At 58.2% G+C, this 26,871-nt stretch overlaps 2 protein-coding genes across 4 annotated transcripts; one reads left to right on the top strand and one right to left on the bottom strand.

Annotated features, from left to right (window-relative positions):
* The first annotated feature begins 5,469 nt into the window (after positions 1-5,469).
* On the top strand, positions 5,470-10,609 carry LOC120760364 (immunoglobulin lambda-1 light chain-like). Its single transcript, XM_040080471.1, has 4 exons — positions 5,470-5,567; positions 5,671-5,962; positions 8,500-8,537; positions 10,118-10,609. The coding sequence occupies exons 1-4, from the start codon at positions 5,522-5,524 to the stop codon at positions 10,438-10,440; spliced, it is 699 nt and encodes a 232-aa protein (XP_039936405.1). The 5' UTR covers positions 5,470-5,521; the 3' UTR covers positions 10,441-10,609.
* Positions 10,610-19,464: 8,855 nt separating this feature from the next.
* Positions 19,465-25,930, bottom strand: LOC120760517 (carbonic anhydrase 15-like). 3 transcript variants are annotated; one of them, XM_040080921.2, is made up of 8 exons: positions 25,727-25,930; positions 24,176-24,211; positions 22,369-22,539; positions 22,003-22,163; positions 21,247-21,339; positions 20,905-20,971; positions 20,558-20,724; positions 19,465-19,912 (listed from the first exon to the last, which is right to left on the bottom strand). In XM_040080921.2, the coding sequence occupies exons 1-8, from the start codon at positions 25,791-25,793 to the stop codon at positions 19,694-19,696; spliced, it is 981 nt and encodes a 326-aa protein (XP_039936855.1). In that variant the 5' UTR covers positions 25,794-25,930; the 3' UTR covers positions 19,465-19,693. The 3 variants fall into 3 exon arrangements, with proteins under 3 accessions (XP_039936855.1, XP_039936856.1, XP_039936854.1); XM_040080922.2 differs by having other exon boundaries at positions 22,369-22,469; XM_040080920.2 differs by lacking the exons at positions 24,176-24,211; positions 25,727-25,930 and adding an exon at positions 23,288-24,166.
* Positions 25,931-26,871: the final 941 nt, after the last annotated feature.

Genomic DNA, 26,871 nt, shown 5'->3' with positions numbered 1-26,871 from the left:
TAGCAGCAACTATTATGGCTGGTTCCAACAGAAAGTCCCTGGCACTGCCCCTGTCACTGTGATCTACTGGGATGACAGCAGACCCTCGGGCATCCCTTCACGATTCTCTGGATCCACATCCGGCTCCACGGGCACCTTAACCATCACTGGGGTCCAAGCCGAGGATGAGGCTGTCTATTTCTGTGGCAGCTATGACAGCAGCAGTGATGCTGGTGAAGTGACAAAAACAGATATTCGAAGGATATGCAGAGGACTTAAAAATTTATATTTTCAGTCCTTCTCACAGCCAAGCAGAGGCCATGGGGATATGAAACTTGTGGATGTGGGACTGGGGAAAGTTTATGTTTCCCCTGCATGACCATGGCTATGAACTCCCTTTTTTGTCCTAGAGAGCAGGAGGCTAGGGACCATTGTCCTCATCCCTACAAAACTCATGGTATAGTCCCCCACCTCACTGCCTCTTGCTACAGATGAGCATGTCCTCCTGCATCTGCCAGAGCTGCCTCTCTGCTCAAATGCCTTGGCCTAGGCTCTACTCCTCAAATATGCTGGTGACTGTGTCTGGGTTCATTCTATGACATTCCCTGTAACCTTGCTCGCTAGCCAGGTCTGTTCTCCTGGGACACTGACTGACACCCTCTCCTCCCCTCTCTCCTCTCTCTCCCCAGGTTCCCTGGTCCAGGCAGCAGCAGTGAGTCAGCCATCCTCGCTGTCAGCCAATGTGGGAGACACCATCAGGATCACCTGCTCTGGGGGTAGCAGCAGCTGGTATGCCTGGTTCCAGCAGAAGGTCCCTGGCACTGCCCCTGTCACTGTGATCTATGCTGATAGCCAGAGACCCTCGGGCATCCCTTCGCGATTCTCCGGATCCTTGTCCGGCTCCACGGCCACGTTAACCATCACTGGGGTCCAAGCCGAGGACGAGGCTGTCTATTTCTGTGGTAACTGGGACAGCAGTGCTGCTCAGGGTCTTGGTGATGCTGGGATAATTTTTTCAATTCCTCAATTGCTGAACCCTTTCCTGTGTGGAGAAGAGTTTCAGAGCAGAGACAGTTCCTACCCTTGGTGCCTGCAGCTGTTTTGGCTCTTGCTTTACCAGGTCTTGTCTGCAATTCATGTCCCCATGTCCCATCTGGTGGCCAGAGTGTGTTGAAGATGTCCCCATTGCTTGGTCACGTATTAAACCCACACAGAGCTTCTCACTGACTTGCAGTCCCTGCCTTGCAGTCCCTGGCTGCTGGCCTGGACATGGTTCCCATTGGTCCATGGGCAGGGCTGCTTCCAACTGCCCCAGACCCTGGGTGTCTGCAGCAGGCCATGTCCCCAGGCTGTCTGGCCTCAGTGCCTGGGATGAGGAGTGCCCATGAGGGGCAGTGGGCAGGGAGACGGTTCAGGCTCTGGTTATAGCAGTGCCTCAGGAGTGTCTGGGGTGGGGGTTGCACCCAGGGCATCCCCATGTGTGCCTGAAAGCAGAGTTCTCCCATTATTCTTCCCCTGCCTGAGGAGGGCTGTGCTCCTGGGGCACCGACTGCCTCTTCTTCCCTCTCTCCTCTCCCTCTCCAGGTTCCCTGGTCCAGGCAGCAGCAGTAGTGACTCAGCCATCCTCAGTGTCACCAACATGGGAGACACCGTCAGGATCACCTGCTCTGGGGGTGGCAGCTACTATGGCTGGTACCAGCAGAAGGTCCCTGGCACTGGCCCTGTCACTGTGATCTATGATAACACCAACAGACCCTCGGGCATCCCTTCGCGATTCTCCGGATCCTTGTCTGGCTCCACGGCCACGTTAACCATCACTGGGGTCCAAGCCGAGGACGAGGCTGTCTATTTCTGTGGTGGCTATGACAGCAGCAGTGGTGGCTATGGTGTATAGTGACAACAAGAAGTAGGAAGTGAGAATTCCAAGGATTTCCAGACTCCAAAATGAAAGAAAAAATTTCAGCCCTCCTCCCTCTTGGCTGGCTGTGGGGTAGGCTCCTATCCCTCCTGGACAGCAGTGGCTATGAAAGTCCTTCTTTCATTGTCCCACAGAACTGGAAGTTCTCCTGTTCTCCACCATGTCTGAAGGTCATTGTCCTTGTCCCTACAAAGATCAATGTGGCTTTGTTCCCCAACCCATCACATTTTGCTACTGATGACCATGTCCTCCTCCTGCTGCCTGTGTGCTGGGGTGCCGTGGGCTGTGTCACTGTGATCTATGGCAGCAACAGCAGACCCTCGGGCATCCCTTCGCGATTCTCCGGATCCAAGTCCGGCTCCACGGGCACGTTAACCATCACTGGGGTCCAAGCTGAGGACGAGGCTGTCTATTTCTGTGGTGGCTGGGACAGCAGCAGTACTGATGAGGGTGATGAAGCCAGTGACTATTGGGGAAGTGAGACACAGAACCCAGGGTCAAGAGAGGGAGGTTTTGAGCCATCTTTTCTCATGGCCAAACCAAGCTGTGATAGTGGAGTTGAGGCAGGTTCCTGTCCCCTGCCTAAGGACATGAATGTGCATGACAAGGCACAGGAGGTCACTCTTTCCCATGTCCCCATAACAGGAATGGCACTGCCTCATTCCCAGCCCTGTTGCCTTTTGCTTCAGGCTGCCCCCTCCTGCTGCTGCTGCTGCTGAAGCTGCCTCTGCTACACTGCCCTGGGCCAGCCTGGGCTCTGATTCCCCCATGTTTCTGTAGCCATGACCAGGTCCCTTTCCCTCAGAGGGTGAGGTTCTACTGTTCTGTTGCTGCCAGTTCTCCTTCCAGGGCCATGGGTCTCGAATGTTCCTCTCTGTCTTGATGCTGTGTGTCCCACTGTGGCATGAGGACCATGGGCAGAGGAGCCCTGTCACACTGCCTGGGCAGGAATGTGCTCCTGAGGCAATGGCTCACCTCCATCCTATTGCCTTTCACCTCTTCCTCCCCAGGCTCCCTGATCCAGTCAGTCATCCTCGGTGCCAGCCAACCTGGGACAAACTCTCTGGGCTATATGCTCTGGGAGCAGCGATGATTATGGCTGGTACCAGCAGAAGGTCCCTGGCAGTGCCCCTGTCACTGTGATCTACTGGAATGACAGCAGACCCTCAGGCATTCTTTCACAATTCTCTGGTTTTGTGTCTGGCTCCAGAGGGTCACTGGTGTTCAAGCTGGGGGCAAGGCTGTCTTTTGCTGTGACAGCTTTGACAGCAGCAGTGCTGATCTCACAGTGACACTGAGACACAGGCAAGCGAGATCTTGAGTGTCAAAAAGCCTGGTTTTGGCACCTCATTCCACTCTGCCAGACATGACCACCTTTCCATCTTTGGGACGTTTCCTTTCCCTTCCTGTTTCCCTTCCCTGTGTGTTCCATGTCTCAAGGCTGTGACTCTAAGCATGATGTGGCACTGGAACAGGTTTCCCAGAGGACTTGTGGATGACCAGTCTCTGGAAGTGTTCAAGGCAAGGTTGTATGAGGCTTTGAGCAACCTGGTCTAGTGAAAAGTGTCCCAGTCCATGGCAGGGGTGTTGATGGTATTTAATATCCCTTCCAACTCAAACCATTCCATGATTGTATGAATATGTTCCCAGTGACTGGGTCCTGGTGCTGCAGAAGCCCTGGCTTGGGCTCATCCTCACTGCCCGATATCCACGTGAGGGGCAGAGGAGCTGGGACCATGCTAGGAGCTGCAGCCTGTGGAGCTACCCAAGAACACCTTTGTCACATATCTGCTCCACAGTCTGAGTCTTGCCCAGGGCCCAGCAGCATTGCAGCCACCCTGGCAGCTCAGGGCTGGATGTGTGAGCATTTGCCAGGACACGGGAGCCCTGGGTGCTCTGGCTGGGCATGGAGAGCTTCTGCCGCAGCCCGTGGCTCTCACATGGCTCTGGCTTAGCTGTCCCCAGTGTCCATGTCTCTGCAGCAAAATACCTTGATCTGCTGCAAGGCCAGCAACAATGCTTATGGCTGGTTCCAGCAGAAGGTCCCTGGCACTGCCCCTGTCACTGTGATCTATGCTAATAACCAGAGACCCTCGGGCATCCCTTCGCGATTCTCCGGATCCACGTCTGGCTCCTCGAACACGTTAACCATCACTGGGGTCCAAGCCGAGGACGAGGCTGTCTATTTCTGTGGTGGTGAGGACAGCAGCAGCAGTGCTTCCACAGTGGCATGCAGCAATTGGGGAAGTGATGCAAAAACCTTCTTCTATTGCAGATGTTGGTCAGGAGTCTCTGCTGTGCCCATGTGATTGGGAGTCAGGTCCCCACCATTGCCCTGCTCTTGCTGCCCTGCACTGAATGTGGCTGTGCCTGGTGTCTCAGCCTGGACTCGCTTAGAGCCCCAGGTCCCTGCCTGTTCCCTGGCATTTTGGGAGGGGATACATAGCACTTGGGAATGCATTCATGTCCATGGCCACATTACCCGTGGCTGGATCCAAGCAGAGGAGGAAGGGAAGCAGGAGGAGGCTCTCACTTTTCTGACTGGGACACCAGTGGTGATCAGGGCTGTGGAATCTCTCAGCACAGGAAAAGGGAGACTCAAGCCCACTGTTGCTCCTTTGGGACAAACTCAGGTGCTGCCTGCAGCTGCCCAGGCACAACATGGAGCAGCATGTGTGCCTGTGTGGCAGTTCCTGCTATGGGACACATGCTCTGCTCCAGCAGGTCCCCTGCATGCTGCTCACAGGGAGAAAGCCCTGCAGCCCTGCCCTGCCCTGCCCATGCCAGCCAGGCTCCTGGTGCCCTGACACCCTGGGGACAGCATAGTCAGGGACAGGGAGGGTCCTGGGGGAGAGGGAATTTTCTGTGGTGCCACCACTGTTTGTCTGGATTGGGACCGCCAAAGACAGCCATGATCTCTGTGCCCTGAGTCAGAGCAGGACTGACCAGGAGCTGCCCCAGCTCTGGCTGCTGAGCAGCAGCATACTGGGCTCATGATCAGCTAATGGGGAGGCACTGCTGACCCCTGGGCTCAGTGCTGGCCCATTCCCATTGCTGTGGGGTGGGAATACCTGGGAAGAGCAAAGATCTTGGTCTTGAGTGGTGAATCTCAGCTGTCAGAGGAAAAGCCAGGGCACAAAAGTAGGAGGGCAAGGGGGTACTTCAGGGCCTGGAAAATCCATTGGAGGGAAAAATGCCAAAAATTAGTTGGGAAATGGTGGAGCTTGGCATTGTTCCAGTCCCATCACTGGGAGCTGCAGGTGCTCCTGTATGCCCTCGCCAGAGCGCCCAGCTCTCCTTTCTCCTTAGTCACTGCAGCCGCTCAGCCTGGTGTGGGGACTGGAGGGTCAGGGCTGGTGGGTTTCAGGCTCAGAGCTTGGAGGTGCCTCTGCTTTGTGTCTGGGGACAAGCCTTGCTGCATCTGGGGCGGTGGGGCTGGGTGTGGGGCTGGGTGTGGAGCAGGGAGGGATGTGCGGAGAGAAGCGCGGGCAGGATCCGGCCGTGACCACAGGGTCGGATTTGCATGGAGGGGACGGGTCCTGAGCAGGCGGGGGCTTAAAAGGGAGTCAGGGTCCACAGCACAGCTCCATCATTCTGGGGACACTGCGCTGGTGGGATTGAACCATGGCCTGGGCCCCTCTTCTCCTCGTGGTGCTCGCCCACAGCACAGGTGCCATGGCCAGACTGGATGGGGCCTCCAGGCACAGGCAGGTTTGTGCACCTGGGACACTGACTGACCCCTGTTTTCTCCCCTCTCTTCTCTCCCTCTCCAGGTTCCCTGGTCCAGGCAGCGCTGACTCAGCCACCCTCGCTGTCACACAACGTGGGAGACACCGTCAGGATCACCTGCTCTGGTAGCAGCTACAGCTATGGCTGGTACCAGCAGAAGGTCCCTGGCACTGCCCCTGTCACTGTGATCTATGCTAATGACAACAGACCCTCGGGCATCCCTTCGCGATTCTCCGGATCCAAGTCCGGCTCCACAGCCACGTTAACCATCACTGGGGTCCAAGCCGAGGACGAGGCTGTCTATTTCTGTGGTAGCTATGACAGCAGCAGTACTGCTGCACCGTGACACACAGCAATGGGGAAGTGGTACAAAAACTTCCTGCCTCAGCTAACCCTTGGAGCCCCGAGACTGTGCCCATCCCCTGTCATTTGAGGAAGTTATGACCTTCCAGCACTGCTGTCATGGCCCAGGGAGTCCCATGTATGAGCCCACAGGCAGATTTGTCCTTTCACTCTTCCCTTGACCAGAGAGGGACATGCTCCAGATCACTGGCTGACCCCCATCTTCTTTTCTCCTTCCTTTCCCACTCCATGTTCCCTGGTCCAGGCAGTGCTAGGCCAGTTCTACTCTGTGTCAGCATTGTGGGACAAGCCATCAAAGTCATCTGTTGCAGGGATGGCAGCAGCTGTGAGTGGTACCACCCTAAGTTTCCTGGCTGTGCCGCTGCCACTGGGATCTACTACAATGACCTGGGACCATCAGACACTCCTTTGTGATTCTCCAGATCCCAGTCTGGCTCCATGAGTACAGTGACCATCTCTTGGGTCCAAGCTCAGGACAAGGCTGTTTGTTAATGTAGTAGCTACTAAAATGGCAGTGATGATGTTACCATGGTGAAACGGAGCAATGGGGAAGGGATACGCATGGCAGGGGCCTGTTAGGAGTCTCTGCTGTCCCTGTTTGCCTTTTTCTGCCCTGTGCTGAATGTGGCTGTTCCCAGTGACACAGCTCCATCCTTACAGCCCTTTCCTTGTCATTTGTGGAAGAGAGCAGTTAGGATACAACTGAATAGACCATTTCAGATGGAAGAGGCCTTCAATGATCACACAGTCTAACTGCGTGGCCACTTCAGGGGTGAGGAAAATGTTGGGCATTGTCCAACTGTCCGTATAACACTTGCAGGCCTGGGATATCATCCAGCTCTCTAGGAAGCCTGTCCAGTGTTTGCCTACACTCTCAAAAGAGAACTGCTGGGGTGACCTCCTGTGCCTGCCCTGTGCTCCAGAACCAAGCTACTCCTGACCTCCCTGGCTGCTGGCCAGGGCCCTGCTGATATCTCCCCGCCAAGCTCCCAGCCCAGCTGTGCCAGGAGCCTCTGGAACATCACCACAGGTGGCACAGTCCTCTGGAAACAGAGGAGTTAAAACTGGAGCTTCTCTGCCCTCTCTCTCACAGCTGAGCAGGGCACTGGGCTTGGTGCAGTCTTCATGGTCCCCCTTCATGACCATTGGCTCTGAATGGCCTCCTGCTTGCCCCACGCTGTGCAGGAGACCCTGGGGCTGTGCAGTGCCTGGCACTGTCGTGTCACAGCTCCACCACTTCATTCTCCTGCCAGCCACCTCCTCTTCCTCAGCCAGCTCTCTTCATGGGGCCATGGCCTTGGGCTCAGGCCTTGGGCTCTGTTTCAGGCAGTGATCTCTCTGTCCCACCAGGACCTTTTAACACAGCAGTCTCCTCCTGCAGGTCAGAGAGGCTGCCCTGGGGCACAGACTGACACCTCTCTTCTTCCCTCTCGCTCTCCACATTGCCTGGTCCGGGCAGCATCTCTGAGTCAGCCATCCGAGGTGTCTGTCGGCGTGGGAAAGGCTTTCAAGGTCTCCTGCTCCAGTGGCAATGCCAAAAGCTCCTTCAGCAACACCCTGCTGCATTCAGCACTGCCTCTGTCCTCCTCCGTGCCTCCCTCCAAGGAGAAGAGCAGGACTGAAGAGCTGAAGATTGTCCCCCTCTTTTGTCCTCCCACAAAACGAAACTGAAACCCCACTGAAGCCTGAGAAATGCTCAGAAAATGATCATCCACAAGAGAGAGCAGTGGCTTCAGCTAAATGCTTTGCATAGACAATTTCAGTATTTTTTTTCTTTCTTTCTTTTTTTGGATAGTTTCAGGCTTTGCACAAAAGCATAAACCTTCCCAGAGGCAAAGCAAACCTCTGAAAGAGAAAGTGTCTCAAACCACAAAATCTTCGAAGTTTTACCTGTTTTATAGTGAACTATTTATATAGTTCCTGTGACTCAGGAAGTTCACTCACTCTGCCTCTTTCTATAACCACTTGCACAAACCACATCATTTGAAAATCTGTGGGTTGAATTTACGTTGGTGCTGCTGGCATTCAGTGGTCCAAGCTGAGCACTGAATCTGCCAATCTGTGGGATTGGCACCACACTGGGAAAACACTTTTCAAAGAAGCAGCCAAGCTTTACAGGGAAATATGAAGTTAATTGGTTTTAGCTGAAACCCATTCTGGCTCACCCCTTCCTTGGCTATCGCAGTTCTATGTAGGCATCTCCACCTCTTGCCTTTTTCATATTTCTAGGGTAAATATTAATAAAAACAAGTTGCCTGCAGAGACCATCAGCTATTAGCTTCACTGCTGGCAGTGGGAGCTGCACTGAAAGAGCCCAGCCAGGACCAGGTACAACTCTGCCCACACCTTCATCCTGCTGTGTCCATTGGGGCATCTCCATCCCATCACCTTCGTTCCGCCGCATCCACTGAGATATTTCCAGACCATCCTCTCCATCCTCCCACATCCATGGGGTCCAGAACTGCTCTGCCATGAGGCAGGAGGTTTTTGTATGGCCCCGTGTCACTGTGTGGTGTATTCGGGGCCGGGACGATGTTGACCGTCCTAGGTGAGTCGCCGACTTCCCCTCGGTCTTTCTTTCCCCACCGCGGAATTTTGACATTTGGTCGATTTTTGGTGATTTGGGGGTCTTTTCTCGGACTTGGCGCCGGGCTGGGGTCTGCCGCCCGTTTGGGGTCAGGCACCATGCCCGGAGTTGGGGGCTCCGTCTCATCCCCGCGGACCCCGACGACTCTGTGCGCGCCACGGAGAATCGCGGCGTATTTTCTCGGTCGACAAGTCTTAAAAATTTGTTCAGGAAATGTGTCTGAGATCTCAGGGGGGAGGAAAATCAGGTTTAGGTCTCTAAAAGAAGTGGGTTTTGTCTTTGTCAAAGAAATTTGTCAGTCTAAAGTCTAAGTCCTGAACTCTTAGTCCTGAGGACTAAGTCTGTCGCCCGTGGTGAGGGGCAGGGGCTCTTCTGCGGGGTCCCGTGGCCAAGGGCGCAGGTGCTGTGAAAGGACAGCCTGTCCTTGGCTGTGAGCAGCCCACAGCCATCCTGACTTCGTGTTAAAACTGCATGACCCTGGAATCTCAGAAAAAAGATTCCAGGGGTATCTTAAAGAGCCCGTTGTCCAGGTAAGACATGTCAAAAAATGGAGATTATTGTGCGGAAAATGCTGCCGGAAATGTCGTTTGTCTGTCTTTGTCTGTAATTTTTTTTAAGTAATTGGTGAAAAATCGCAATTTGAACCAAATTACTCGGGGCTAAGATCAAGAAAAATGTTCTTTGACCATTTCTTCATCAAAAAGTATTGAATTGTGGAGTCATCCTGGTTTTGAAATGGAGATAGAGATAGAAATAGAGGTGGAGATAGAAATAGAAACACTGCACGTTGGAGGAGGCAGCAGAACCACACCAGAAAGACCAAACATCTTTTTTCCATCTTCCTTTGGTTGATTTTTAGGGGTAATTTTTCAGAGACAAGAGAATTTCTGAAAACAGAACTGGGCAGAAAACAGGATGGTTTGTCTGTGAAATTTTCAGGGTTTTTAAAAAAAATTGCCTTGTAAAAGGAAAGAAATGGCATTATGGCAAAGAAATTAAGATTTAGTAAAATATATATATAAATATAGATATGTATATATATGTGTGTGTATATAAAAATATATAAACATATATATAAATATATATGTCATATTTATATTTATATAAAATGTCTCTATATGATATACAGAAATTAATATTCATGTTAAAATGAATAATGCATTTTATAGAATTATATAATGCAGAATGCATTTTATAGAATTATACATCTATTTATATGATACGGACTACATATGTATGCATATTGTACACTTTACATATATAAATTATATTAGCCGTGTATAGTGTATCTAAAACATATACACAAGTGTATATGAGATGTATGTGTATGTGTATGTGTATTACACACACACATATGCACATATTTTATTTTCATATGTGTGTGTGTGTGTGTGTGTGTGTGTGTGTGTATAAATAAATAAATAAATAAATAAATAAATAAATAAATAAAAATTAAATCTATTACAGTTATGAGTGATAAGCTCTGGCTGTGGGGAAAGTCAGAGCCCTCTCTGACCCCGCACTGCTTTCGTCCCTTGCAGGCCAGCCCAAGGTCGCTCCCACCGTCCACCTCTTCGCTCCATCCTCCGAGGAGATGTCGAGCCTGGGCAAAGCCACCCTGGTGTGTCTGATGGAGAACTTCTACCCGCGCCCTGTGACGGTGCAGTGGGTGGCTGACGGCAACACCATCAGCAGTGGTGTGGAGACCAGCCAGCCCCAGCGGCAGAGCAACAACCAGTACATGGCCAGCAGCTACCTGTCGCTGGACGCCAGCAAGTGGCAGAGTTACAATTCTGTCTCGTGCAAGGTCAGGCACGAGGCTGGAAATGTGGAGAAGACCGTGAACAGATCCGAGTGCCTCTAACCCACCCTGCCGGCCCTTTGCTGGCTTCTTCCCTCCCCGCCACTTCTGGGAACAGCGGCTGCCCCCGCCGCAGATGTCTCTGCCCATGTCCGCCCGTCCCCTGCTCCTGTCCCCCCACTGTGAGTGTCACACCAATAAACACCGACACCGAACTAGCGCTGCCTCAGCACCCCTGTCTCTGTGTCCTTCCAATGCGCTCGCTCCCCGCGTGCTGCCTGGCGTCAGCCCAGTGGCACCAGTGTGGAGGGTGGGATGGGAACGCACACACGCTCGTATTGCAGGGGCTCTGTGAAGATTTTGCTCCACCCTGGGGACCCCAGTGAAACCCCCTGGCACTGCCAAGATGGGGGATGAGCAGCCTGGGGCACAGCCTGCACTAAGCCCCCACGCACTCATTGAGCACACGGCCCTGGCTGTGCCATCCTCAACACTTGCTCGTCGGCCTCTGGGTGCCAGGTGCCTTGCAGGCACATGTGGCCCATGGTGGAGGCATGGCCAGCCATGCCCCTTTGCCGCCAGGCCTGGCTCTGTCCCCCTTTCATTGTCACCCTCGTGCTTCTCAGAATGGGGGTCTCTGTGTAGCTGCCAGTTAGCACAAGCACAGCCTGTCCATCACACCCTGTGCCACAACAGCCTGGACTCCTGCATGCCCTGTGCCCTGTTCCCACCCCCAGCACAGCCCTGGGGAAGTTTCCCTGCAGCCCTGCCCCTGGAAGGACTGACAGCCGTGGCTATGCTGAAAGCACCAGTGCTCTGCTGTTGTCACCCCACCAGGGCAGGTAGGAGCCACTCCAGGGACGGGGCTGGGAGCACCCAGCCACGCTGTGCGCAGTTCTGGGGGACGTGTCCCTCACCAGGCTCTTGGGAAAGGGGGATGGCCCCACCACACCCCCCTCCCCAGGCTGTTCCAGGGGAGGGCCTTGCTCCACCAGGCTTTGGATTGACACATGTCCCTGCAAGTGTCTTCTAGGGACACAGAATCACAGAATCCTAGAATGGGTTGGGTTGGAAGGGACCTTTAAAAGTCATCCACCCCAAGCTCTCTGGAATGCTCAGGGACATATATGAGATTAGGTTGCTCAGAGCCCCTTTCAGCCTGGCTTTGAATCTTTCCAGGGATGGGAAATCCACAGCTTCCCGCAGCCACCTGTTTCAATACCTCGCCACTCTCACAGTAAAAAAAAATCTTAATTTTATCTAGCTTAAATTGACCCTTCTTTAGTTAAGAAGTATTATCTCTTGTCCTGTTGCATCAGGGCCTGCTAGAAAGTCTGTCTTCATCTTTCCTATAAGCCCCCTTCAGGTACTGAAAGGCTGCTATAAGGTCTTGTCAGAGCCTTCTCTTCCTCAGGCTGAACAGCCACAAGCTCCCAACTTTTCCCCAGAGCAGAGGTGCTCCAGTGCTCTGAGATCTTTGTGGCCTCCCTTAGGCTAACCCAAGCAGGTCCATGTCCTTTTTGTGTTGTGGGATCCAGAGCTGGACACAGCACTGCAGGTAGGGCCTCACCAGAGCAAAGTAGAGGGGGAGAATCCCCTCTCTCAAACCACTGCCCTCGCTGGGATATGTCTGGCTTTTTGGGCTGAAGGTGCACTTTGCCAGGTCATTATCCATGGATTGCCTCAAATCCTTTGCAGCAGGACTGTCAATTCCCTCGTGCCCCAGCCTGTATGGATATGAGAGCACAGTGCCCCTTCCCTCCTGCTTTTTGTCAGAGAGTTGGCGGCAGGCACTGACCCGACCTGAGCTGCCAAAAGGCACCTCGTGCTCCAAAACAACTTCATTTGCTTTAATCCTGCGTTTATCCTCCTCCTCAGCTGGGCAGAGGAGGCCTTGGCACAGAACAGCCCCAGGCATGGGGCAAAGCCCCCTCCCATCACTCAGCTCAGGGGGTCAGTCACAATGTCCCTTTCCATGTGTGGGGTGACAGGCTCATGGCTTTCCCAGGAAATCCCAAATCCCATCGCTACAGAGCAAACCCATAGGCAGACCAGAGCCCTGGGCTGCTGCTAGCCTCAAGGAAGGAGCCAGCAGCAGAATGCTCAGCCTGCATCGGAGCCAGGGAAAAGAAGGAAGGGCAGATGATGGAGAGATTTGTCCCACTGTGTTTCAAGTTAAGCTTCTTTAACACAGTCTCCTGAGCAGAGAATGCCCACTGCAGCAGAGGTGCAGGGCTGGCTCCTGGGGGGCTCCTGGGTTATGGCAGCTGGTCCTGAAGGTGAGGAGCCCTGCAGCACAGCCACATCCATGCATGCACCCACCCACTGCAGCTCACTGCTGGGGAATGTGAGCCCAGAGATGGCAAAAGCTCCTCTACACTGCCACTGATCCCCTTCCTTGCTCAAGCAAGGTTATTTCCTGACAAGCCCTGCCTTTGGCATTCCACCCCCAGCCCTGTGGTGCTGCCAGGAGAGCTGCTGCCTGAGGCTCTGCCAGCCACAAATGCCCCAATGACTGAGACCTGCTGCCAGGAAGGAAGCTCACTTCTTTTCTGCTGCAAAGATCAAGCCTCAATAATTCCCAATTCCAGCAGTTCTTGGATCACCTTAGCAGTGGCTGAGGCTGCAGTGAATGACAGGGACCCCCATCCCAGCTGTGCTGCCAGGTTTTACCCTGAGAAATGCCATATTTCTGGGGAGGGGCACTGGAGGAGGGTGGCAGGGCAATGCTTTCCCCATGTCCTGAGATTCATCTCGACATCTCGAGAGTAAAGCCCATTCCTTAGTCACAGGACACTGGTCCCAGCTTCCATGGACTCAGTTTGGGGCACGAGCTGGGGTCTTGCTTCAGCTCAGGTCTGTGTGGGCAGAGCACAGGCATATCTCTGACTCAGGGGGCAGGAAACCTCACTAATTATTGATTAAAAGATTTTGCTAAATCTTTTCCATAAGCAAGAACTGTCAAGAAAAAAAAGCCTGATTAATTATAGATCAAGTGGCCCCGGCCTCTCCAGGGCTCCCATCCTCCCCCGCTGCCTGCAACTTGGCAAACTCCCAGCCAGAGTTTTACCCTTAACAAGCCTTCAACAGGGCCAGAGAGCCTCGGCTGAGAATCACAGAGGGATGCAGGGCCTGATCCATCCCCTGGCAGGGAGGGAAGCAGTGCCTGGGAAGAGCAATCTGGATCCGCACCAGCCTCGCTGGGGGTGTCTGGTGAGCAAATGTGCTGAGCAGAACCGAAACCTCCCTCCCCCCCCCAGCTGCAGCTCCTCTCTCACTCTGCCGGCTCCTGCACTGCAATTTTAACAGTCATTTATTTTCTCATTTTCCCAGCTTGCCAGTAATTTTAAAATGAGGGGGATCTAATTTAGTAAATGAGATGCTTCAGGAAGGCTTTAATTAGCTGCAAAGGGAAGCAGTAGATCCCATGAAGGGTTGGAGCTTGGTGAGAGCTGCTCTCCCAGGCTGAGGCTCCCAGATGAGGGCTTAACAAGGCTTTTGGGGGCCATTTGATAAAGCCTGGGGGTTTGGACACCTTGGGCTTGGAGGGGCCCCACAGCTGAGAAGAGAGTGAGGGATACGGGAATGTAGGTAAAGGAACAGGACCATAGGAGCTCTTGCAACCCTCGCTCCCAAACCACTGCCGCAAACCTCAAGCACAAAGCTCTGCCCTGGTCCCCAAACCCTCCCTGGGTCCCCTCCATGACGACCACCTCTGGCCACATTTGTGCCCCAAAAAGCTGCCCTGACCTGCTTTTTTTTAATTGTACATCACTGGGTGATTTCCCCAGGCCAAGCAAGCCCTGATGTCTCATATCAGGAGGAGGTGGGGTCTCTCTTTCTGGAGACGTGGCAGGAGCCGAGAGAGCGCACCTGGAGCTGATGAAACCTCGGCTGGAGAGCCACGGGTGGCGTGGCACAGCCGGAAAGGAGGGGACGGGTCCCGCCTGCCCCCAGCGCAGCTGCAGCGCGCAAACAGCCGCGTTCCTGGAGGCAGCAGGGCCGAAACTCGAAAGCAAGAGCAGGGTCCCAGAATAGCTCCAGCCCGGGCTGGGGAAAATGGGGCAGAGCCAGACCCACCGGGACAGCAGCGGGAGGATGGCACGAGTCCCCTCGCTTTGGTGCCACACCGGGTGACACCCATGGCCTCTGCCGGGCCTGAGCCAGGGGGTGCAGCCCCCGAGCACCTGGAGGGTGCTGCCTGTTCCTGCACCCCATCCTGACATAACCCTGTGCTCACATGGCCGTGCTCTCGGAAGGACTCGGGGAAAGGCTGAGCAGAGCCCACATTGCGCCACGCCAGCACTGGGCCCCGTCCTCCCCCAGGCCGCCCCGCTGTGCAGCTGTGCGGCGGTGGGACATCCCCTGGCTAAATTTACCTCCTCACCCACTACACTCCCCAGTCAGAAATTCAAAAGGGCGCCCCAAAAAAGGAAGCGAAACTGTCTCCAGCGGGTGCTGACGTGTGAAGGCAAGTGAGCACCACGCCGGCTCAGCCCTGAGCTGGTGGCCATCTCTGTGTCCCTGCCTCCCTGGGCTCCCACCTTGGGGTGTCACCACCCTGTGGGGGACGTCAGCCCCCGAGATGGGGGAAAGCTCTTGAGGCGGCGTGGAAGATCATGAGAGCGCAAGACCAAGTTTTATTGCCCTGCAATTGAAAGAGAATTGAATGAAATTAAATCAATGTTTCAGGCTGGTGTGGTCGAAAACACAACCTGAGCGTTCAAGCCCATTTGTGAAGGTGAGAGCAATCATTTGCATAACTGTATCAAAACAGCAACTGCCAGGGCACGCAGCTGGCAGGAAGGTACCCGCTTAGCTGGGGGTTATTTAGATGTGTATGAAACCACACCAGAGCCTGCGGGAGAGACCAGTAAACAGCCCCAAAGATAAGTGCCCGCGCTTGTAAGCAGATTGTAAACAAGCTGAACCGACACAAAAATAAACACCTTTCAGCTGCTTCAAAATATTTATTATTTCAATTTTATTGTGGTGCTAACATGTAATTCCCAGGAGAGCCTCAGCCTGGTCTGGGGCCTCAGCAAAAACCCTTGTTTTCTCTCATATTTGAGGTAAACAGGTGCTGATGGAGAAAGATTTGATCGCGGAGCTGGTGCCCCCTGTCTGGAGAAACGTGGTCACTGGATTGCAGACTTTGTTATGGTTGCCTGGGTGGGACTTTTTAGTTTAATGTTAAGAAATTTCTAGGTAGGGAACGTTGGTGGCATGGTGACAACAAGGTGGTGGCAGTGGTGGCTGAGGGGTGTGATGGGGGTGGCTGCAGGCGTCCTCACCAGGCCCTCAGGAGGGAGCAGAAGAATTAGGCTCACCCAGTTAGGGAGGGCTTTTTATCCAAATTTGCCTTTTTCCCTCTCCACAGCCAGGGTGGGCAGAGCAGACAGCGTGAGGGAGAGAGGAGGAGAACATTGGGAGCGCCCCAGGGCTGGACCCTGCATCCTGCAGATGCGGTGTTCAGGGACACGGCTGGAGCTGGCAGTGTCAGTGTGATCTTGGACAGCTTTTCCGTCCCTAAGGGTTCTGGGTTCCTACCCCAGGCAGCGACACCCTCACCGACAGCTCCCCACGCTGTGCACATGCTGCCTGCCCCACGCCAGAGCCACAGCCCTTTCCCCTTCCTCTGCAGCCACTGTGGGGAAAAACCATCAGGTTCTGCCATGTTTTGGGCTCTTTGGCCGGACCCCCCGGGCTGGCTGTGGGCAGGGGGTGCTGATACACATCACAGCCCCCAGCTGAGCCAGGCACACTCACAGGCAGCTGTTTCGACCGCAGCCCCGTGGAAATAGCCCTTGCTAAAATTACAGCCCGCCAAAACCAAGAGCCCGCCAAAAGCAAGAGCCCGCTTCGGCCAAACACCAGCTGGGAGCCAGGAATAGCCCTGGCCTTGCCACGCTCCGCTGCCTTGGCACAAACGTTCCGCACGTGGCACCCCGAGCACCGCTGCCCGGCCGTGCCGCGGGCAGGGTGAAAGCGGGAAAAGCTGGGGTTTGGCGCCAGGTCAGCAATGGCTCATGAGAGGGGTGCATTGCCATCTTCTCTCCCAGGCAGCCCGGCATTCCCAGCACAGGCACAGCACCTCCCCAGATTTCAGGTCCCAGCAGGGCTGCCCAGTGCGCGCTGAGCCTTTGGGGTGGTTTTGGTGCCCAGCTGTACAGAGGGTCTCTGCTGCCCTGCCGGGCCCTGCCTGGTGCCACTGCTGTTCTCTGCTGGGGACAGCACAGCCAGCCAGGATAGGTCCCCCAGGTGATGGACACCCTGTGGAGAGCCTGCTCCCAGAGCTACTGCCCAACATTTTGGTCCCTGATGCCTTTGCGGGCACAGCCTGTGCCCTCCATGGTCCCCCTGGGCTGGTACCTGGTTCCACTGCCTGGGTGCCCCTCACATCCTGGCCTGGTACTGGGGTGGACTGGGGGGCTGCAGCCTCTTGGGGCTCACCACGGCCAACTGGGCCCCTGTTCTCCCCCACCTGGGGCTGGGCCCACCCTGGGCTGGCCTGGGTATGTCCGTAGGGCAGCTGCCCTGTGGCCTTTGGGCACAAGGGGCTGGAGCTGAGCAGTGCAGCTGGAAATGGTGGGACATGGATGGACATGAGGGAACAGACAGAATGGAGGACATGGAAACATGGAGGGGCAGGGAACGCAGCAGGGAACGTGATGGGACATGGGATGAAGAGAGGGCACAGCAAGGGGTGGTTGGGCAGAGGGAGCATAGGAACACTGAGGCCAGGGACATGAAGACACAGGGCACAATGGTATCCGGACATGGGGGACAGTGCCAAGAGGCCATGGGAGCCAGTGGCACAGGGGACATGGGGGCCAGGGTTATGGAGGCACAAGGGTTGTATGAAGACCCAAAGGACAGCAGCAGGAGAACATGGGGCACAGGGCCATGAGGACACAGAGGACAAGAACATAAGGAACAGGGGCAGAGGGGAAAAGTGAATGGGAGTCACAAAAGAATAGGGGCACAGGACTTGGAGGACAGGGGCCTAAGGACACAAAGGAAAGGGGGAACAGGGACAGGAGGACACAGGTGGTGATGGCAGAACACAGGGACACAGGCACACAGACACATGACACAGGTGGCAGTGGCAGAGACGGGGACACAAGAGCAAGGGACACAGGGACACGAGGCACAGGCACACGGGGCACAGGTGGCAGTGTCAGGGATGGGGACAGGCACACGGGGCAGAGGTGGCAGTGTCAGGGATGGGGACAGGCACACGGGGCGCAGGTGGCAGTGTCAGGGATGGGGACAGGCACACGGGGCACAGGTGGCAGTGTCAGGGATGGGGACAGGCACACGGGGCAGAGGCGGCGGTGTCAGGGATGGGCACAGGCACACGGGGCAGAGGTGGCAGTGTCAGGGATGGGGACAGGCACACGGGGCAGAGGTGGCAGTGTCAGGGATGGGGACAGGCACACGGGGCAGAGGTGGCAGTGTCAGGGATGGGGACAGGCACACGGGTCACAGGCGGCGGTGGCAGGAATGGGGACAGGCACACGGGTCACAGGTGGCAGTGTCAGGGATGGGGACAGGCACACGGGTCACAGGTGGCGGTGGCAGGGATGGGGACAGGCACGCGGGGCAGAGGTGGCAGTGTCAGGGATGGGGACAGGCACACGGGTCACAGGCGGCGGTGGCAGGAATGGGGACAGGCACACGGGGCAGAGGTGGCGGTGTCAGGGATGGGGACAGGAACACGGGGCACAGGTGGCAGTGTCAGGGATGGGGACAGGCACACGGGGCACAGGTGGCATTGTCAGGGATGGGCACAGGCACACGGGGCACAGGCGGCGGTGTCAAGGATGGGGACAGGCACGCGGGGCACAGGTGGCAGTGTCAGGGATGGGGACAGGCACACGGGGCAGAGGTGGCAGTGTCAGGGATGGGGACAGGCACACGGGGCAGAGGTGGCAGTGTCAGGGATGGGGACAGGCACACGGGGCACAGGTGGCGGTGTCAGGGACGGGGACAGGCACACGGGGCAGAGGTGGCAGTGTCAGGGATGGGGACAGGCACACGGGTCACAGGCGGCGGTGTCAGGGATGGGGACAGGCACACGGGACAGAAGTGGCAGTGTCAGGGATGGGGACAGGCACACGGGGCACAGGCGGCGGTGTCAAGGATGGGGACAGGCACGCGGGGCACAGGTGGCAGTGTCAGGGACGGGGACAGGCACACGGGGCAGAGGTGGCAGTGTCAGGGATGGGGACAGGCACACGGGTCACAGGTGGCAGTGTCAGGGATGGGGACAGGCACACGGGGCACAGGTGGCGGTGTCAGGGATGGGGACAGGCACACGGGGCACAGGTGGCGGTGGCGGGGCCAGGCGGAGGGCGCCCCCTGGCGGCGGCCAGGCCGCTGCGGGCCCCTCTCCGTGCGCGTTCCCGCGGCGCCCCCGCGTGTCCGCAGTGTCCCCGTGTCCCGGGGTTCCAGCCCCGAGCTCGGGGGGGGTCACAGAGCCACATCCCCCTGGCGTGGGCATCGAGGGGTCTGCGATGGGGCCCCTCCACCCACGGAGAGCCTCTCGCAGCGACGGCCTCACCCCGGCGGCCTCGCACACGGGGATGCTCAGGAGCCGGTGGTGCAGGGGGCTGGAGCCCGGCCCTGGCGGTGATTCCCTGCAGAAATGATGAAAAACTTCAGCCTGCCCCGCTTTTCTCCCAGATAATGGCCCGTGCTCCTCACCCGTAATTCAGGACAAGGTGGGAACATGCCTGGAGCTCCAGCACATTAATTATGAACCACCCCGCTCACACAGCCCTGCCCCGACAGCTGCAGTTATTCCTGCCAGCACAAAATGAGCTCCGTGGAAAGATCCCTGTGTCCTGCACAAGGACCCCCATCCCCCCAACAGCCAGCCCCAGCCCCGGGCAAAGCGACAGAGCAGCACTGCGTGGATCCTGAGCCAGGGCCTGGGTTCGGCTCTGTCCTGCCTGTCTGCCCCAGCACGCAGGGGGTATCCCCGAATGCCACCCAGACACCACCCCCAGCTCCCTCCCCATGACCTGACAGTGCCCTCGATGGCAGAGGGACACAGCCAGCAAAAAAGAGGCAGCAACCCACTGACGAGGGCCTTGGCTTTATTCCAGTCAATACAGCATGCCCCTGCCAGCAGCTCCCACTGCCCATCTACAGAAACATTCCAGGGCAGCTCCAGGTTTGCAGAGATTCACCTCTGCAGAGATGCAAGTTCACAAAATCTTTGCCCAGCCAAGGTCTCAACGTGCTTTGTTTTCACTGTTTCCCACGAGCAAATGCATCACCTCCATCTCCCCTGCAGCAGGGCCGGACCCTAGGGGGCTGGCAGGAAGAGGTTGAGCAGGGCCAGGAGGAGCAGGGGTGAGAGGAGCTGGTGCTGGCCCCCGTGCAGGGACCCACTGCCGGCTGTGGCCCCCCGGGAGGCAAAGATCCTCCGGCTGCGGAGGGGCTGCGGCGGGCGGAAGTTGTTGATCATTTTTAGGAGCGTGGATCCCTCGAGTGGGAAGTGGAGGGTGCTGACGAACGCCTTCAGCTGTGCAGGGAGAGAGGGAGGGTGGGCAGCCGCAGTGCCAGGCACCCCGAACCCCTGCCCACTGTCAGCCCGCCCCACACTGCCCCAGTGCCAGTGGCACGGGGCCCATGGCATGGCCCCACACCAGCGGGTGCCCTTCCATCACCCCCCACGGCTCTCCTGAAGCCAGATCTGTAGGTAAGCACAGAGGCGGGTCCTCACAAGGGACAGGTCTTGAGGTTTAAAAGAGCTAATTGTGTTTTGGTGCCAACAGTGAACAAATAGAGAGTGGCTGGCCCATGGCTCTCTTAAGAAAACACATTTACTAAGATGCTTGAGCAGCAGACAATTCTTTCCTTCCTTCCCTCCACCATCCATCCCCTCGGAGCCTCTACTGAGCTTCAATGGATTCACTCCCATTTCTCTTTCTGCATGCCAAGGCTGGGCAGGAGAGCAGTATGGATGGGATTTCTCCCCACTGGCAGGTGGCCACATATCCATTACTTAACCTTCATAAAACTAATTAATTGCCAAGTTGCCAGGAGCATTATTGTAGAGACGACTTTCCCTGTGCTCTTGCTCAAGGGTCAGGAAGGACCAGGAGAGAGGTCACCCTGGGGACCCGGCCTTTCGGGTGCTGGCACGTGGGGCTGCACATGCCAGTACCTGCTCCCGGCCAATCTCCACCGGCTCCTCGAAGACAGTCCAGACCACGGCCTCGCTGCAGTCGGGGGTGGTGAGGGAGCCCCGGTAGCGGTAGTAGCCGGAGAGCCGGGCGGCGCGTGGCAGCAGCGTGCTCAGGCGGAAGGTGGAGGCCAAATCCACAGAGTCCCCTGTGGGGCGAGACAGGGGCACTCAGTCTGTCCCCTGCCACCCCCATCGCTTTCCCCTCAGCAGATGAACCCAGAGCCTGGCAGGTTCCCCCACCCAACCCGCTGGGGTGCATCCCTGCCCTCCCACAGCAGAGTCTCTCCTTTCCTTTCCTGCCCTGCCCTGACGAGGGGGCGACTCACCGGCGTGGGAGACATTCCTCAGCCCTGCCACGATGGTATTGTAGTTGGTGTTAGTGGTTTCAGAGACCTGTGTATGGGGAGAATAAGTGGTTGAAGTCAGGCAGAGCCTGAGCAGGGCAGAGCTGGGTCACCCTGTCCTGCCAGGCAGCCGCAGGCAGGACCAGCCCTGCCTCACACGGTTGCAGAGCAGCAGGGAAGGGTTCCAGGGAAGCCGGCCCTCTCTTGCACAGTCACTGGGTTCCCCAACCTTCCTGCCCCTTCCCACTCCCTCAGAACGGCCGTACAACGCTCATCTGGCTGCACCACCAGCACCCAGCTTCTAGGGGGCCCCTGCAGACCCACCTGGAAGAAGAAGCCGAGGACAGCCAGCCCATTGGGATTCCCCTTGGCCTCTGCCAGTGTCTGATACTTGGCATTCATGTGGACGATGTGCATCTAGAAAAGCACAGAGGAGCCAGGCGTGCACAACTGCCCCCAGCCAACACCCTGGCAGCAGGACATTCTGCTGTGGAACCTTCCAGCCAGCTTGGGATGGCCAGACTCTGAGTCAACCTCTCCCAGTAAAGCTCTTCTGATCCTATTGGCACTTCCGTGGGGTGGGTGCTCTGAGGATCAAAGCACCCCAACGAAGCAAGCATCCTTTGAAGGGTGTACAAAAGGGGGCTAGCGGTCCCAGGGTGCTCTCCAGACACAGAACATAAATTCTGCTTTCCTCTGGCAGATAATGAATATTTTAGCGGCGCAGAGCCTCTTTCATCCAGAAGTATCCCAATATGCTTGGCGGAGCACGCTGCTGCTTGCTCTCACTTGCATTCACTAGCTCAGTGCATGGTCCCAGCAGGGCACAGAGCCCCCCAAGCCCCACTGAGTGCCTCGGATGAAGCAGCTTGGGCCATGCACGGTGAAGAAACGCCTCGAGTCAGCTGCTTTTTCACCTCCCAGGTGCCTGTGCAGGAGCACGGCTGAACCCACCAGTGCAGAGCCGCAGAGCCCAGTCACCTGCTGATTGACAGCCTTGGGGTGCCCCAGCATCACCCCTTCCCACCACACCAAGGGCTTGGGCGACCCAGAACGTGATGGGGGCTTTTTCTCACGTACCTCCATGGGGAGCTGGCGCCCGTCCAGGGTGTGCTCGGAACCATTCCCGGCCAGGCTGCCCCAGTGGAAGTGGAGCTGGATCGCACGGTACCTGCCGGGGAGGCCCCCGCCGCTGATGCTGATGTGCTCAGAGGCCGACTCACCCGCCAGGCTCAGCATCACTGCAAGGGCAGCAGGACGGGGTGAGGGGAGGCTTAGGATGGGGAAGAGCCCTGACACAGCTCCTTCTGCCCCGGCTTCATCCCAGCACTAGCATTGATCTGCCTGGGATCCTGCAGCACCTGGGAGTGGCACCAGAGCCAAGCCCCGGTCAGGATGGTGACTGGGGAATTGGGGCAGGGGAAGGTGCCCAGCTTCAGCACGCACCTGTGTGCCCGTTGTTTGTCAGCCTCCACTTGCCGGGGGGAGCCTGGTCATAACCCTCGAAGAGGATGTCCCCGAGGCCACGGTCCCGCTGCAGCCGGCGCCTGTCGATGTTCACAGGGGACTGCTTGTCGCCACCGCATGTGGCTTTCAGCTCCTTCCAGTGGCTGGGCCCTGCAGAGGAGGAGCAGGGGCACCGCGGGCAGCCACCGAACCACCGCTGCCCCCAGACGGGGACGCAAGGCCGCGGGTGGCTGTGTCCCCAACCAGCTCTGCGGTCCCTGCCAGCCCGGCCGTGCTCTCTTGCATCCCATGGGAACTGCTCTCCTGCCCGGCTAAGTTTCCTTCCAATTGATGAGCAGGGGCTCATTGCAGCCTCATCCATAATTCAGCAGGATTTCCTCGAGGGGCCGAGGGCTATATTTAGCCTGGCAGCAGCGTCCACATTAACGCTGGTGAAGGGCGCAGGTTTTAACATGTTTAACCTACACACACTGGTTCTGTCCAGCTGTGACAGGTGACAGCGCAACCTGGCCACACAACTCATCCTGGGGCAAATCCTACACAGGTTCCAGAGTGCCCACACGATGCCCATCAGCAGCTCCTGGGGCCAGGGTCACCATGGCAGGAGCTGGGTGAGGACACGGCAGTGCTGGCAGCCGACCGGACCCACTGCAAACCCACGGAGCTGACTGGGGGCTGTGAGCAGGGTCCCCATGGCTGCCACCAGAGCCAGACCACACAACCAAGCCACGTATGTGGCTTGTCCCCATCGCCCCAGCATTATCTCTTCCTGCAACAAAAGCTCCCCCAGTAGTTCCCCATGGTTCAGCTCTGACGTTTCCCTTCCTCTTGGGCAGGAAAAAACCACAGACACTTGTGGCTGTATCCCACCTCCTGCCCCCCTGGGCTCAGCCCTTACCCTTTATGTTCTCCTTTTTGCCTGGAAGCCCAGGGAGCTGCAGCCTGGCCGTGCCACCATCCCACCAGGTTCCTGGCCTGTGAGTGGCCCCACAGACTTCCAGGTGCCTCCAATAAGGGGCCATTCCACACGGCTCTGCTGCGGGCACACAGCCGGCTCCACGCTGCTCCAGCCGCTTCCCACCGGCCCCTCTGCCCTGCCAAAACCTGTCCTCACTGCCAGCCCGGCAGCGTTAACCCAGGTAAGACCAAGCCCCGCTCCGACAGGGATGAGCGGAGCCCAGCAATCCACACTCGCAAGCCACGGGGCATGTAAACCCAAGAGCTATAAAACAGTTGGGCCGTAACAGCTGATTAAATGCTTGATGATCTTTAATTAACCTCTTACAAGCTATTTGTAATTTGTATTTGTATGTTTTGAGACGAAGTGCCCCCGGCCATGCTTCCTTCCCCATCCAGGCAGTGCTGCTGCCTGCTCAAAGGAACCCTCCTCAGTAGGAACCCTGGATCCCCAGTCCGCCTTGCTCACTGCACTGCACTGGGTTTCTAACAGAGTATTTTAAAACATGGACTTAATTTGTTTCAGGTGGAAGCGGGGAAGCTGGCGCTGCCCCAGGAGCACCTGGACCTGGCTGAGGTGAGGGGTGGGGCTGACTTGCTCCAAGGGGCTCAGGTGTTTGTCAAGTCTCTACAGCAACACCTCTGAAAGTGAAGCTCCTGTAACCATTCCCACGTTTGTGTCACACGGGGGACTTTGCCCTTTTCCATGACACCCTCCCCACTGGGCCTTGCTGATGCCGCCCAAGGTGCTCCCAGCTGGGCACTGTGGGGACACACGAGGGTCTGAGCCCTGCCCAGCCCCAACACACCCACACTTGGCACCACTCACCGCATCGGGGGTCCTGTGAGTCGTAACACCACTGCCCTGCAGGAGGAAGGAGAGCTCAGGGCAGGTGATGGAGACAGGCGCCCTTCCCCAAACCCACCTCGGCCGTGCCCAGCCCCCCGGCAATGAGGACATCCCCCAGTGCAGCCCGGGGTCCCACCAACACTTATGTTCATCACTGTTATTTTTGGCGCCAGTGTTTTCACACCCTCCCTGCCTCCCCCAGACGCTTCACAGGGAAACCTCCCTCAGTATCGCTGCTCCAAGGCAGCCAAACCTCGCTGCTCACTGCGCTCCTTCCCCAGCTCCAGTGGGGCCATCCCCCCTCACCCATCCCGGGAGCCGAGGCAGCCCGTCACCGCTCACCCCGGCAGTGGGGCCCGGGCAGCGGCCGCACCCCCGCGGTGTCCCCGCCGCCCCAGGGCCGGGCTGGCAGCGGCAGGAGAGGGTGGGCAGCCCCGAGCCCACGCTGTGGGGATGGTGGTCGGTCCCGTCGCTCAGTGCCAGCTCAGCCAGAGCTGCCGAACTCCCACCAGCTCTCGGGTGGCCGTGGGTACCACGGGCTCGATGCCGAGTGCTGGTGCAGCAGGTGCAGGGACACCGAGGGGGTGCCGAGAGAGCTGGCGCCCTGCTCCTGCTCTGCTGGCTGCGCATCCACCCAGGGCCATCGGCTCTGCAGAGGGAGCTGGGGAGTGCCCCCCTTCCCTCCTCAGCTCCCCGTTGTGCTCCTGGCAGGAGGCACAGAACACCCCGGTGCTGCCGGGGCCCAGCCCACGTGAAGGGTCCCCGCTGACGGCCGAGGGCAGTGCCAGCGGGCCGGCTGCGGGCGAGCCGAGCCCTCAGCGGCCGCAGCCGCTCGGACCAGCAGGACAAAGGCAGCTCTGCCGGCCTCCACCTGTGCCGCTCAAGGCCCCCGCCTGCGGCACTGCATCCCGAGTCTCACTACAGCGGTACAGGAGACGCCAGCCCCGGAGGAGAACCGGGAGCGGGACAGTGCAGGCGGGACTCCGACGGTCCCCGGAGCAGGGAGCTTGGGGGCCAGGGTAAGCAGAATTCCTGGGAAATCCTCGGACCTGCACGCAGCAGCTCTCGAGCGTCCAGGTAGCGCTGGGCACCCCCAGCCTGGCCCGGATGCCGGTGAGCACCCGGCGCCTCGGCCCGGGACGGCAGCGCCCCTCGCTCAGAGCTTTGGTCCTCGCCGGTGTTTCCCGGTGGTGCAGGTCTGTGGGGTGGATGGGCTGACGCCCAAGACCCCGCTGTCCCTGGCCCCAGCACCTCCTGCCAGCACAGACAGCCTCAGGCGGGCTGAGCCCTCCCGAGCCCGGCGGCGCCCAGGGCCGTGCAGCAGCGGGGAGGGAGTGGTGGGAGGACAGGAGAGGGCTCCTGGGACAGACCAGGTCCCCCAGCCCCTGTTGCCAACCCCTCAGCCCTCATCACCCCTGGACAGACGGGAAGGGAACGGAATAAGCGGCGCCCCCCAAGCCCCCCCAGACCCGCGCCCCCGTCGGCTCCACCCGCAGGATCCCCGGCCCCGCCGCCCCGGGCGCAGCTCACCTCCCGCGGCCGCTCGCACGACGAGGGGCAGTGTCAGGAAAGTTATGCCGATCCCGGTGAGGCCCATGGCTGCGGGGGGCAGCGGGGGGACCCCCGCACCTCCCCGTCCCGTCCCGTCCCGTCCCTCCGCAGTGCGCCCGGCGCTGGGCTGGGGCGGGCGGCAGCGCTGGCAGCGCCCGCAGCCCGGGAGATGCTCAGCTCCAGCCTGGGCTCTGCTCTTACATATTCATCACCCGGGCTGAGTTTTTAACTCCTCGGCTGCTAGGAGGGAGCGGGGAGAGCCCGGCCCCCGGCCAGCCCCCCGCGCCCGCTGGGTCCCTGCCCGCGGTGACAGGGACAGGCGGGGAGCGGGGGCTGGCGGAGCCCACGGGTGCTGCGCCCCCCGCCCCGCTCCCCGCCCGGCACCATCCCGCTCCCCATCCCCAGAGCTGGAGGCCGGCAGCATCCCCGCTGTGCCCCATCCCGCCCCCGCACAGCGTGTGGGACTACAGATGGACTCCATGGACCGGCCTGGGGACAGCAGCTTTGGCCCGACCCCTCCCCATTCCTTGCAGACACAGGCCGTGGGACATTCCCTCCCCCCAGCTCTGGGAGCTGCCCAGCCAGCAGCGGGTCCTGCATCTCCCACGTCTGAGCGTGGTGGTTCCCACCTGGTGAGGGGCAGGCGGTGCCATGGGGACCCGCAGGCCAAACCCAGCTCATGCCCGCAAGCACAGGCCCCTCTCTGGACAGAGCCCAGCGAGCACATCCCATCCTCGGGGCCCGGGCGGCCTTCACAGCCCCTCTGGAGAGCACCCTTAGTGCCTGCAGTCGCCAAGGAGCTGCGCAGTGCTGGGGCAGGATCCAGTCCTTCCCTCTCCGGGGGGCACAAGGCTGCGCTGCTCACGCTCTCACAGCCACGGGGCATTGGCTGGCAGCGCAGGGGGCAGTGCTGGGGCACAAGCTCTGCGCACCCATCCGAGCAGCGCCGCAGCCCAGTGCAGGGACCCCGTGCCGGTGGGGGCAGCTGTTCAGCTCCTCGGCACAGAGTGAGCATCTGCTATCCCATTGCACCTGTCCAGGCGGGTTCCACAGGAGCCGGGATCTCAGCAAGTCGGTAGGTAGGTAGGAAGGGGGTGAGAACACAGGAGCACGGTGTTATCACG

This window comes from Hirundo rustica, chromosome 17, assembly GCF_015227805.2.
Source record: "Hirundo rustica isolate bHirRus1 chromosome 17, bHirRus1.pri.v3, whole genome shotgun sequence".
In the NCBI taxonomy this organism is placed as follows: domain Eukaryota; kingdom Metazoa; phylum Chordata; class Aves; order Passeriformes; family Hirundinidae; genus Hirundo; species Hirundo rustica.
The sequence above is the reverse complement of the archived record's forward strand: the minus strand, read 5'-3'. Positions and strand labels throughout refer to the sequence as shown.

Coding starts and splice junctions, on each gene's coding strand:
- LOC120760364 (XM_040080471.1), top strand. CDS start 5,522: ATGGCCTGGGCCCCTCTTCTCCTCGTGGTGCTCGCCCACAGCACAG. Junction 5,568..5,670: donor GGTGCTCGCCCACAGCACAG/GTGCCATGGCCA, acceptor CTCCCTCTCCAG/GTTCCCTGGTCCAGGCAGCG. Junction 5,963..8,499: donor TATGACAGCAGCAGTACTGC/TGCACCGTGACA, acceptor CGTGTCACTGTG/TGGTGTATTCGGGGCCGGGA.
- LOC120760517 (XM_040080920.2), bottom strand. CDS start 23,411: ATGGCCCCTTATTGGAGGCACCTGGAAGTCTGTGGGGCCACTCACAGG. Junction 22,164..22,368: donor GACAAACAACGGGCACACAG/GTGCGTGCTGAA, acceptor CTGCCCTTGCAG/TGATGCTGAGCCTGGCGGGT. Junction 20,972..21,246: donor TCCTCGGCTTCTTCTTCCAG/GTGGGTCTGCAG, acceptor CCCCATACACAG/GTCTCTGAAACCACTAACAC.